The sequence below is a fragment of the Sus scrofa genome, chromosome 17 (assembly GCF_054392235.1).
Source record: "Sus scrofa isolate SSC_HxYL_T2T_F1_AM1 chromosome 17, Sscrofa_HxYL_maternal_Yorkshire_Landrace_v2.0, whole genome shotgun sequence".
Classification (NCBI taxonomy): domain Eukaryota; kingdom Metazoa; phylum Chordata; class Mammalia; order Artiodactyla; family Suidae; genus Sus; species Sus scrofa.
In genome coordinates, this window is record NC_139399.1 from 60,073,246 (window position 1) to 60,085,740 (window position 12,495).

Sequence of the window (12,495 nt, forward strand, 5' to 3'; positions counted from 1 at the left end):
AAGGTTAGAAAAATAGTCTGTAAAGTCCAAACTGTTACCTGGGGGAAGATAATAGTCTATGGATGGGTCAAAGGGCCAGCAAATGCTTAAATCCCTAGGAAAGAGACAACAAGCACCCAAACCACCATGCCTCAACCATCAGAAGAAGGTCAACCAGAACATTCAGGCATATCAGAATGAGAAAAAAGGCTCTGGAGTCCCACAGACAGACCCTGCCGCATGCTCAGCTCAGGGTGGACCTATTTCTTTTCTGATGTTCATCATCTGTAAACTGGAGAGAATAAGAACTTCTATCTCCCCCGGGGGTTGTTTTAAGTATTTGAATTTAGAGACCATTTTAAAGCACCTAGTAAAAACTGTGACATGGTATGTCTTCAATGGTGTGACTGCCTTTGCTTCAGGATGCACAGATGAACAAGCCCATTTTAGGGAGAAGGGAACAAGTTAGGCTAATTGAGGAAGCTCTGGCAAAACTAACGCTGCAGTTAAAATTCAGAATCACATCTAAGAATTAACGATTCTGGCCACTGACACAAAGTAATGGATCAGAAGCTGAGTCATGTTAAAATTAAAAAATGACATGCTACTTACTTCTATGTGTTCTTTACAGTATTCCAACCCAATGTCACTAAGTATTTTTTTCACAGTTTTCCGGGCTTTTCTTAAACTGCCAAGATTGTTGACAGGAAGTTGGAACATAGTTTCTATTGGAAAAAAAAATTTAAGTCAAGTCAAAACATGTACAACTTGTAATATTCACTAATTCCACTGATGGTAGGATCACAAACCCTGGCCCACTCTGACAAAAAACAGTGAGTAGATATCTTTATCTAGCACGGTCTGAGTAATTAAAGCAGGTAGGCAAAATAAGTGCTCTCTGATCTTTTCTGTGTTTAACAGGACATTTTATGTTATAGTTAACATGAATTTAATGTGGCACAACTCTGACTAGACTTTTAAAGAACTAGTTTGGTGAGGAACTTTTAAAATTGAGAATTGGGTTAATAATACCAACCGATTACTCTAAAATCAAGTGTGAGTGCTTTTCTCCTTGTGATGTTGAACCTCTGAAAACAGAAAAAAGTTCACCATTTCAGCATCATTACCATGTAATTTTGAGTGCTAGGGAAAAGAAGTTTTTGTTTGCCTGGGAACTATCCTGCATGTTGCTTTGGCATCTTTAAAAGCTTCTGTATAACACCCAAACTAAAGACACAAATGGTTGTATAGCTTGCCCCCCAGCCTGCCCCATACCTGGACAAAGGCACTCACTTATGGCCATGGAATGAATGCTGAGATGGGGAAACTTGGGCACTCGGCATCAGAGCAAAAAATTACTAACAGCCTTTAGAGGATCCTTTTGAAAAATCAAAAAGCCTGTGTGTGTGTGTGTTTGTGTGTGTGTGTGTGGGGGAAGTGAAAAATTTAAAAACAAAGTTTAAGAAAATAAAATTAGTAGAACTTGGGCAGCTGAGAATTTGTATGGCTTCCAATGGGACCATAAATCTTTGCTATAAAACAGGATAAGAACTTATCAACTTAATAATCCAAATAAATTTTGCAGGATACAAAGTAGTTTTTTTTTTTTGGTTGAACCTGCAGCATCCAGAAGTTGGGGTTAGGCCAGGGATCAAACCCATGCCACTGCAGTCATCAGAGCCACTGCAGTGACCATGCTGGACCCTTAACCTGCTTAGCTACAAGGGAACTCCTAAAGTAGCTCTAAAAATCAAAATCAGGCAGAAACAAAATCAGGAATTAAAATGTAATATATGCAGATCTGGTTTTCTAATTCATAAAGGCTGTTACTTTATTATACCATTTCTAATTTATAAAGACAACTAATCCAAATGTAGTAGGACATCAATTTATTTCACTTACTAGTCTAGTCCAAAAATCAATATTAACTATGAAAAATGGAAGAAAATAAACAACCTTAGCAACTCCTAGAAATTCCAAATCTGGCTATGTTACCAGAACTTACAAGTTTCAAGAACACTTGGGGTGAAAAGAGGAATGTATTTCACGGAGGAACACTTATTCTCAAGATGGAACTCCTAGCTATGAAGTATGACATGACTATGCTGCCCTCTGCCCTCGCTGCCTCCCAATGATCTGCATATTATTTAGCTAACAGACTTAGAAGTTAATTCTGATACAAATTAATGTGCATTCAAGGCCAAACTCATTATTCCTTGTGGAAATTTCATTGCTAGATTTTTAAAAACAATCTTTTTGATTGTTTTAAAAAAAATCAGTTGCTTAATAAACTGATTCAAAAAACAAACTAGGTTCTCACAAACTAGGTCATTTACAGAGAACCACCTGATAGAAAAATGTTTCAGAAATATGTGTTACAAGCTATTTCTGAAGGGACCAGGCATCAAAATAAATGTCCATAAACACCCAATTCTAAGAAGAAGCATCTTGTTTCACCATTCATTTCATAAACACTCCATGGTCCAAATTCCAGTTCTTTTGGAACTTCCCATTTTAATCCTGCTTCTCTTCAGAGCAGAGATGTGCCCCAAAGTCAGCCTTTGTGGTTTTCCCTGCCTCTGGAGAAGCTCAACAAGTACACAGAGAGTTGGAAATGGTGCCACCATTCTATATGGAAAACACTCAAGAGAGTCAAACTGTACTCAGGATAAAGGAAAATCCATTTTCCTACAGAAGATCCCAGGCATTCTAAGTGCCCACCCACAGCTAACAAAGTCTAAAATTTTAAGAGCTTCAAGTGAAGAAGCACCTCACTGCTTCATTGTACCCAATTTATTCACCTACATTTCTGAAAAAGAATATGCCCATAAGAGAGCTTGGCTACAAAAACTTAAATGCTGTACCAAAAATTGGTTATTTGTTCTATGATTAACTAGGAGGAACCCAAGTTAGAGCTGAAAATGTAGAATATTCTGAATGAAGATTACGATTGTCTTCATAAGCAGATTTCTGATATTTCTAATGATCCTGGGGATTCTCTCATCTGTCCCTTTCCACAGATGGAGGTACCCTCCCGTGGAGGCCCTTTCCAAGAATTTGTCCATCTGGAGCTAGAATACACTCACATGCTTTAGCATCCTCAAAAGCATTTAAAGATTCTTCTGGTTTTTCATTCATTGAATAAAACACTTTCTCAGTAGACAAAACAGGTACATAATATAGGAACATAATAAGCAAAGAAGGCTCCCTCCTACTCCTAGCCTCCATTTCTTGTGTATGCTTCTTGAGTTTTCTGTGACTGTAACAAGCCAAAAGTTCCTTGAAAGAAAGTCTACAACCAACCATCAGTTAATGTAAGAATTATTATGGGTGATAATAAAAAGAACTCATGGGTCCTATGTTTTTTGTTTTTTTTTTTCAGCCCACAGCTTGCTGTTAAAAGAAACAACCTCAAATCAACAGTTGCGTTCAGGGTTCGTTGATGTTATCTATGTGATTCTTGATTAAAAATGTTTATAGGAATTACTTCTGGCTTCTTCCTCACCTCTGCATTAGAAACCAGGACCTAAGTGAAACTGACAGCACTAGGGGCCTGAACCTCGCCAGAACACAGACTGGGACTTGAACCCAGCCTAAAGCCACACTGGGACTTAAACCCACAGTTTTAAATTAGACTCACTCACCCTGTGTCTGGACTCACTGAGGTTCAGGTTCTTCATGTCTCTGAGCAGAAGGAATTCAGTGAGAGACAAAATGATAGGCAAGAAATAGATTTATTAAGATAGGACCCTTGTGAGAGATGCAAGCAGGCAGGCACGGAAGCTCTGCCCCAAGGATGCGGTGGCCTACAGTTTTCTCATCCAAGGGGAGTCGGGGTTGGAAAGGCCTGCCTCTTCCATTCTGGGAGCAGTAGCTCCTCCTTAGTAGCCAGTAAGCTGTGTACTCAAATCAGCTTAAGGGCAGTGCTCAAACTCTTGCCCTTGGTCTGAATCTGAATGCAGGTCTCATCCCCTCCCCCACCCAATGACCTGAGGCAATTCTTGCACCTCCACTAGTCAAGCAAGTCTGCCTAGTGCTGATGGCTTTCTAGAACTTAGGTCTCCCAGCATCCCTTCCGTTTCTCTCTTTATCTATGATCCTTTATTGGGACTTTGACAACTACCTGTGCCTACTCCATCCCAATCATAAGGACCACACCTTCCTAGTTACGTGTCCTAGTTCAAGTTGACTGCCAGAGATTAGGGGCAGTTCCTCACTTCTGAACAGAAAGAGAACTAAAAACAAATACTTAAAACTATTACTCTTAGGAAGACAATAATGTCCACAATTGTCTAGAGACGGGCCTTGAAAGGAACACAGAGGGATGGGCTTACTTTTTCTCCAGATTTGTCTCTCAAGTCTCAAGGCTATCAAGAGGGCCATTTTCACCATGTCAGCACCATTATCCCAACAGCAAGGGCAGCCCCACTCGGTCAAACCATAAACTTCTCAGCTCATGGCATAAAAAAGGGAAAAACATCCAATTTAATAGAACAAAACAATCACTCATCTGTTCATCAATCATTCTGGAGTATGTACCCTTTGGCTGATAGAAAGCTGGACAGGACACGGCTCTGGCCCTTCAACAGTCCATCGCTTCTGGGGTGCACAATAGATACTGGGTCACTGGAGTAAAGAAGCTGCTTGTTTCTCCTGCCCAACCTCTTCTTGGAACCACTCCTGCCATAATTCATGTGCTGTCTGTTAGGAGACCCTTCCTCCATTAAAGCAGAGTGGATGTGACTCGGGTTAATCAATTAGCGCATCCTATCGCTATAGACATTAATTAGTACAGACTTGGACATGTGCCCCAAAGAGAGCTGATAGTGATAATGAAAAGCAGAGTCAGGACCAGGAGAAACATGGAGAAAAGCACAGAAAGGGAAACACTCCTGCTGACTCAATCCAGCTGTGCTTGAGAGACAGCCCCGTCTATCCATCCTGCCCCAAAACTTTTCATCAACATCACAAGATCTTTTTTGCTTATGCTTTGGTTCATGTTACTTGCAATCAAAAGTTCTGGTAGTCTCACTGGACAGTGGGACCTGGAAGAAGAAGAAAGAAGGAAGATCGGACATTTTATGCAAAATAATTATACTTGTAAATTGGAACTAGTAGGAAGAATAGGAATTTGTCAGGAAATAAAACTATTTTGAAAGCTTAAAATAGCTGTGGCCCCTGGTTTTCACTAATCAAAATCCAACACACTGTATGGAAAGAGAAAAACAACTTTCTAAATTCTGAAAGATTTGGGAGAAAGCTCAAACCTGTTAATAAGAGTTAACATTTGCAAGTATCTTATTATTATTTTTTATCTTTTATCTTTTTAGGGCGTACCCATGGCATATAGAGGTTTCCAGGCTAGGGGTCAAATCGGAGCTCTAGCTGCCAGCCTACGCTACCGCCATGGCAACGCAGGATCTGAGTCACATCTGCGACCTACATCACAGCTCATGGCAACGCCGGACCTCTAACCCACTGAGGGAAGCCAGGGATCGAACCTGAGTCCTCATGGATCCTAGTAGGGTTCGTTAACCACTGAGCCATGATGGGAACTCCTGCAAGTGTTTCATTAACAACTGAAGTTATTAAGCAGCCTTTGGTTAAGCATATGCCATCTGATGAACAAGGCTAAAATCATCAATTTTTGAGAATGATTTAAATTCACTGTTGAATGATTCAGCCATATTTCTTCCTACCAACCTTTGCAAATTATACCCTGATTAAGGCCAAAAGATTAAAGTTTCACTAATCCTGGCCAAATTCCCACTCATATGCTTTCCTCAGAAAGCAGGGGTCAGATGGCTGAAATCAAAATCTGAGATCTGTACAGATAACTTAAAAACCATATAAAACTTGGGAGTTCCCGCTGTGGCGCAGTGGTTAACAAATCCGACTAGGAACCATGAGGTTGAGGGTTCGATCCCTGTCCTTGCTCAGCGGTGTTGCCGTGAGCTGTGGTGTAGGTTGCAGACGCGGCTCGGATCCCGCGTTGCTGTGGCTCTGGCGTAGGCCAGTGGCTACAGCTCCGATTCAACCCCTAGCCTGGGAACCTCCATATGCCGTGGGTGCAGCCCAAGAAATAGCAACAACAACAACAACAAAAAGACAAAAAAACAAACAAAAAAACAAAACAAAAAAAACATATAAAACTTAAAAAACCATATAAATTATATACAGCTATACATAAGACTGATCAAAAACGTGCACTTCTTTCCTGACCAAATACCCAAAGCAAATATACTTTTTTACTTCCAGTACAAAGAGGATAAATAAAGGCAGAAAAAGCCTGTCTCACGAGGAAATACCTGTAGACTGAACACATCATCAATGACTGCGACCTTTATTTAGGCAAAGAGGTCATTAACCAAGAAACATTAATTATAACCACTTATGAAATAAGAGCTCTACTAAAAGGCTTGGCTCCACCCAGGTCTGGGTCAGGAAGTGGAGGAGCATCCAACAGATGACAGTGCTAGTTTCACAGGCTGAAAGCAAGATTTGCAGGCCCTAATGTACCAATAGTCAGTGGGGCTTGTCTGTGTATTGCAGTCCTTTGCAAAGCCACCATATCAAGGATGGCATCATTTAGCCCTTGTTTTTTGGGGTAGAAGAAAGGCAAAAAAGCATTTATAACTGAGCCATCAGAAAAAGTAAAAACTAAATAATCAAGCCAGGATTTAAAAAAAAAAAAAAAAAAAAAGAGTTCCCATTCTGGCTCAGTGGAAACATTCTGACTGATATCCATAAGGACTCAGGTTCAATTCCTGGCCTCGCTCAGTGGGTTAAGCCTCCAGTGCTGCCATGAGCAGTGGTAAATGTCACAGATGTGGCTCAGATCTCACATTGCTATGGCTGTGGCCAGCAGCTATAGCTCCAATTCGACACTTAGCCTGGGAACCTCCATATGCCGCAGGTGTGGCCCTAAAAAAAAAAAAAAAAAGGAAACCAAACAAATATCCAAATCAAGCTTCTACAGATTATATTTTAAACTACGGCAAGGGGAGTTCCCATCATGGCTGAGCAGGTTATGAACCCAACTAGTATCCATGAGGATGTGGGTTTGATCCCTGGCCTTGCTCAGTGGGTTAAAGGATCCGGCCTTGCTGTAAGCTATGGTGTAGGTCAAAGAGGAGGCTCAGATCTAAGCACTGCCATGGCATAGGCCAGCAGCTACAGCTCTGATTCCACCCCTAGCCTGGGAAGGGAACATCCACATGTTGCAGGTGCGGCCCTAAATAGCAAAACTCAAATTAAACACCACCCCCCCGCCCCCGCCAAATAACTACTGCAAGTATGGCTGTAGCACAGCATTTTCCAGTATACAACTTCTTCATTATTTTTACGTGCATTCTTACATTTCAAGTTCCTAATAAGAACACGTGGTACTAATTTAACATGCCAGAAAACACGGAAGCTAACGTGACAGGGTGTCCTGGTTTCCATCACCTGCTGGTATAACTCTACTACTTTCTAATATTTGGGAAGTGAAATTTGAACATATACTAGAGTGACAACTAATGCATCAGTTAGACTAGTGAATAAAGATCTACAATTTTCACAGAAAAAACATTTCTAACACTGCATTAAGAGCTAGACAAGGATATCGTACTGCTTCTTGGTAAAACATAAGTTACTCAGTCTAAACCAGTGGTTTCCAACCCCTCCCCTGTTCAAAGAGGTGAAACCCTTGTTAAAGGAATCTTATTTGAAATATATAAAAGATACAAAGTGGAGGGAGGGGCTCAGGTTGATGTAAAGAAGAGGAAAAACTTCTCGGTTCCCAAGTAGCTCTTTGAAATAGTTATCTTGTCTAAACTAAAGCTCATAATACACATTTATGCCAAGGTTGCAGACTACTGAAATGCAGAATCTGGACCAGGAGAACTATCAACTAAAGCATGACGTTTGATGGGTATAGCAGAATTCCAATAGTTTACTGAGAATCTCCAAATAAAATCAGTCCGATTAGAATATGGTTATAGGAAACCCGCAGTAAGCCTAAGGATTAGAACACAGTTTATACTCTGTTGTTTTTTAAACACTTCTACATTAAAGCTGCGAAGCTCTGGAAATATCTTTTTGGTGGGAAGTGGGTAAGAATCAAAGGCTGGAAACGATGTCATTACTACTGAAGAAAAAAGGCAGCTATATTTTCTGAGTTAATAAAATATTAGGAAGACATTCAAACTACTACAAATATAAGCATTTTCATTTTTGGTACACCATCAACCCAAATTAATATGTAAGAAATCTAGACCTTTTATTTTATTTTATTTTTTTGTCTTTTTGCTATTTCTTTGGGCCGCTCCCGCGGCATTGGAGGTTCCCAGGCTAGGGGTCCAATCGGAGCTGTAGCCGCCAGCCTACGCCAGAGCCACAGCAACGCGGGATCTGAGGCGCGTCTGCAACCTACACCACAGCTCACGGCAACGCCGGATCGTTAACCCACTGAGCAAGGGCAGGGATCGAACCCGCCACCTCATGGTTCCTTGTCGGATTCATTAACCACTGAGCCACGACGGGAACTCCAGAAATCTAGACCTTTAGTACTTACAAACACTCCAATTACTGCTGGTGCAAGTATATATAAAGCTCTTATAACCCACAATGAGATTTAAGAGTCAGAGTCAGATATTTGAAGTTTCTTTAAATCACAGATCTAACTAAACATATCAAATTCTAAGAGGTGAAAGCACTAAAAGAAGATTCAATCAAAGCATTTAGTTACTTCATTGCTACGCATGACGGCAATAAATTTTGTGATGTCTTTTTGGAAACATTTTGGACCTGGTTAAGTTAAAAACTACCTAGGCAGAAAGAAAACGTTATTCCCATATTTTTACACTCTTTTCTTTCCTCCTGCCACCGCCTCAACACCCAAATACTCACTAATAGCACTCATAAGCGTGTTTACTATAAAACCCTTTCTTTTTAAAACCAGTAAGAATTTATCTTTCCCAACTATTCTGGGATCCAAAGTGGTCAACACTTACTTGCTTTTCAGGATGTCACTAGCCCTACATTCAAATTAAATCAGATGTAAAAACTGTGCTGGGCTGGAGATCGAACCTGAGTCCCAGCGCTCCAGAGATGCTGCCAGTCCCACTGCGCCACAGTGGGAACTCCACCTATCGGTGCTGTAAAAAAAAAATTAACCTTGCACAACATAGTAAATCATTAAAAAAAAAAAAAAAAAAAAGAAACTTGTAAGGCCTTTCTAGAACAACGCTCCAGTGCGTGAGCACATTGAGAGCCTAGAGCCTCCATTCAGTCTGGAAGCAATCGCCCTACTCAATCTTATTCTAAAACACAGTCCTGGAGTTCCCGTCATGGCGCAGTGGTTAACAAATCCGACTAGGAACCATGAGGTTGTGGGTTCGGTTCCTGCCCTTGCTCAGTGGGTTAACAATCTGGCGTTGCCGTGAGCTGTGGTGTAGGTTGCAGACGCGGCTCGGATCCCGCGTTGCTGTGGCTCTGGCGTAGGCTGGTGGCTACAGCTCCGATTGGACCCCTAGCCTGGGAACCTCCATATGCCGCGGGAGTGGCCCAAAGAAACAGCAAAAAGACAAAACAAACAAACAAACAAACAAAAAACAACAACAAAAAACAAAAAACACAGTCCTGAACAGAGGCAGCTTATCTTTCAATTTTCTATAAGCTTGGGCAAAAGACCTTCCAGATGCCACAGGCTCTTCACAGAAAGGCATCTCGGTCTCCTCCTTTTCCTCTCTTCCTCAATCCCAAATACCACAAAACAAGTAACTGTCTGACTACCCAGGGGCAGAATGCTCTTCTGGATTAGCAGATAAAACTGTGCAGCAGGACACAAGTAAGAAGAGAGTTGTGTCTTTTCTCTCTTCAATCAGAAAATTACGGCAGTGTTGAGGCGTAAAAAAAGGGAGTATTTAGAAAGCCCAGTAGAAACTACTTTGCCAGTGAAGACGCACTTGTAGCAAAAGCTAAATTTAACTAACGAACATCAATTACGTTGCTTAGGATATACATCAGAACAAGTGTTGGGAGCTCCTTGGTGGCCTAACAGTTATGAATTTGGTATTATCACTGCTGTGGCTCGGGTTCATCCATGCCCTGGGAACTTTCACATGCCACAAAGCCAAAAAAACCCCACAAAAACCTACCCCCCCAAACACTGTTAATAAAGATAAGAAGCAGGCAGGAAATGTAACCAATTTTCTTTTCTTCTGTTCTTCACTGCATTAATTTTTACTATTCTTTCAGCTTGATAATAAACCCAAGTAACTGAGTAAAGTATCAAATATAAAACTGCCTCTACTTCGGAAAACAAGATTTTCTTCAAGTTTTAATAAAATGAATTATTAAATTCCCTACAGTTAAGTTTTCATAACCATTTCTTTCGTAGGTAGGCTATTCATGCAAAGCAGAATGAATGCATCTGTCTAAATACAGCATCCTGTATAAAAATGTTTAATCATAGGAATACTTTTGGCCACTTTTTATAAACAATGTATGAATCCCTTCCATAAACAACTGTACCCTAAGAGACTCTCTGCCTGACCCCACCAGGCAGCTTGTCCCACACTGGACAGTTCTGTTCGCCAGCGTACTCTTCGTAATGCTCTGCAGCGCCCACAACTCTCAGTTCAGCTACGTAACGTCTTACTCTCTTAGCCACCTAACAGTGGCTCACACTTCTTTCCCTCTCATGTCTTTCCCCTTCTCCAAGTTAAAACCCTGCTCAGTTCTTTTGACCGTTCCTGCTGTTATCTTGTAAGCCAATCTCCAAAGAACAGCTCCAGTTTGTAATCTTTTTGGTGCCCTGAAAAAAAATGTTATTCCATGTGACTTAATCAGGTCAAGACACTTCTCTAACTCTGGACATTATTTTCAAATTAATGTTCCTGAAAGGTGCGTTTATGTTGGTGGCAGCCACTTCACACATATAACTACAATCAACCAATTTCGGGGGGGGGGGATGTGCAGAGAGGCCCACATGCCATCTTTGCCAGAACTAGCTGGTTTAGTAGACAAGAAAAAGATATTCTGTTCTGAATCCAGGTCTGGTTAGAAGAGAAGTAACTATAAACAGTCTTTATCTTCTCAATTGAAGGGGCATGAGGATTGACTCCAAAATGAAAAAAAGAACACATACACAGGCCTTAGGAAAGACAAGAGATTGAGATTTATATTCCAAATCATAGCATCAATTAAGATCAGTTATGAAAAAGCACCATGAATCACTGAAAAGAACCTAGGGGTTTGCCTAATCTAAATCCTTCTCATTTTACAGATTAGCAATGAGGTGAATGAAGCAACTGGCTTAAGAGTGATGAGCTTGTCAGTGATGGGGCTGGGTCTCAAGGTTATCTCCAGATCTAGGATGCAGTGTTCTTCCCATTACCCATGCAGATGAAGCTCTGATCTCCAATGAAAAGTAAACAACAGTACATTATATACATACATCTGAAAGTGTCAGAACTTTAGTATCCAAGATGGAAAAATAGCCATAAATAATTCAGCCAAACTAGCTCAAGTGTAGATAATCGAGATTAAGCATACATTTCAGGTCAGATGGTCACATTACATCTAAGATGTGAAACAACTCAGTTCTGAGTCCACTTGCCTTAAGCACTTTTAACATCACTGTGGATGTCACTAGATGGTCATATCTAAATGGTTATCTTTCTTATCCAAATTTTAATGGTAGGCAATATTTTGCAAAATAAAAACCACAATCTTGGTATCTTCAGGTAAAACAACAGCTTTTCAAAAAAAGATGTATCCTAGTTTTCCATTATCAATACTCAAAGCATGTTCTGAAAATTGCTTAGGAAAAACAGAGGCTTTGACGATTTTTTTTCTCCCCTAGAGGACAGGGGTAGGCAGGAGACTAGTCTACTCTTAACTACCTCTTAGGCTCCTTTCCCTTGCCAAATTCCATTCATTCTTGGTATAAAAGCAACTGAGAAATGAAAACATATGCCCACACAAAAACTTGTCCATGTTCTCAGCAGTATTCATAATATCCAAGAAAGAAAAACCAGGAGTTCCCGTTGTGGCGCAGTGGTTAACGAATCCAACTAGGAACCATGAGGTTGCGGGTTCGATCCCTGCCCTTGCTCAGTGGGTTAACGATCCGGCACTGCCATGAGCTGTGGTGTAGGTCGCAGACTCGGCTCGGATCCCGCGTTGCTGTGGCTCTGGCGTAGGCTGGCAGCTACAGCTCCAATTTGACCCCTAGCTTGGGAACCTCCATATGGCGCGGGAGCGGCCCAAGAAACAGCAAACAAAAACAAAAACCAAAAAAACCCCCCCAAACCACCCAAATCTCCATCAACCGATATTCAATAAAATGTGGTATATCTGTACAATGGAATGATTCAGCCAAAAAAAAAAAAAAAGGAAATACTGATATATGCTCTAACATGATGAACCATGAAAATATTACACCAAGTGAAAAAAGTCACCCACAAAGGCCACTTATGATTACATTTATATGAAATGTCTATAAGAGGCAAATCTCAGAAACAGAAA

At 40.8% G+C, this 12,495-nt stretch overlaps 1 protein-coding gene and 1 long non-coding RNA gene across 4 annotated transcripts in view; one reads left to right on the plus strand and one right to left on the minus strand.

Annotated features, from left to right (window-relative positions):
* ADNP (activity dependent neuroprotector homeobox) overlaps positions 1-12,495 on the minus strand; it is a 33,076-nt gene that overhangs the window by 7,758 nt on the left and 12,823 nt on the right. For 2 of the 3 annotated variants that reach the window (NM_001123071.1, XM_021077204.2), the window contains exon 2: positions 592-704. In NM_001123071.1, coding sequence (NP_001116543.1) covers positions 592-699 — 108 coding nt within the window. In that variant the 5' untranslated portion in view covers positions 700-704. Of the gene's footprint in view, positions 1-591; positions 705-4,313; positions 5,340-6,237; positions 6,866-12,495 lie in introns of those variants that run through there. The other variant, XM_085002607.1, reaches the window with a different exon arrangement.
* Positions 1,577-6,889, plus strand: LOC146395371 (uncharacterized). The gene is made up of 2 exons (XR_014832595.1): positions 1,577-5,346; positions 6,247-6,889. It is a non-coding gene; the product is annotated as an uncharacterized LOC146395371 (long non-coding RNA).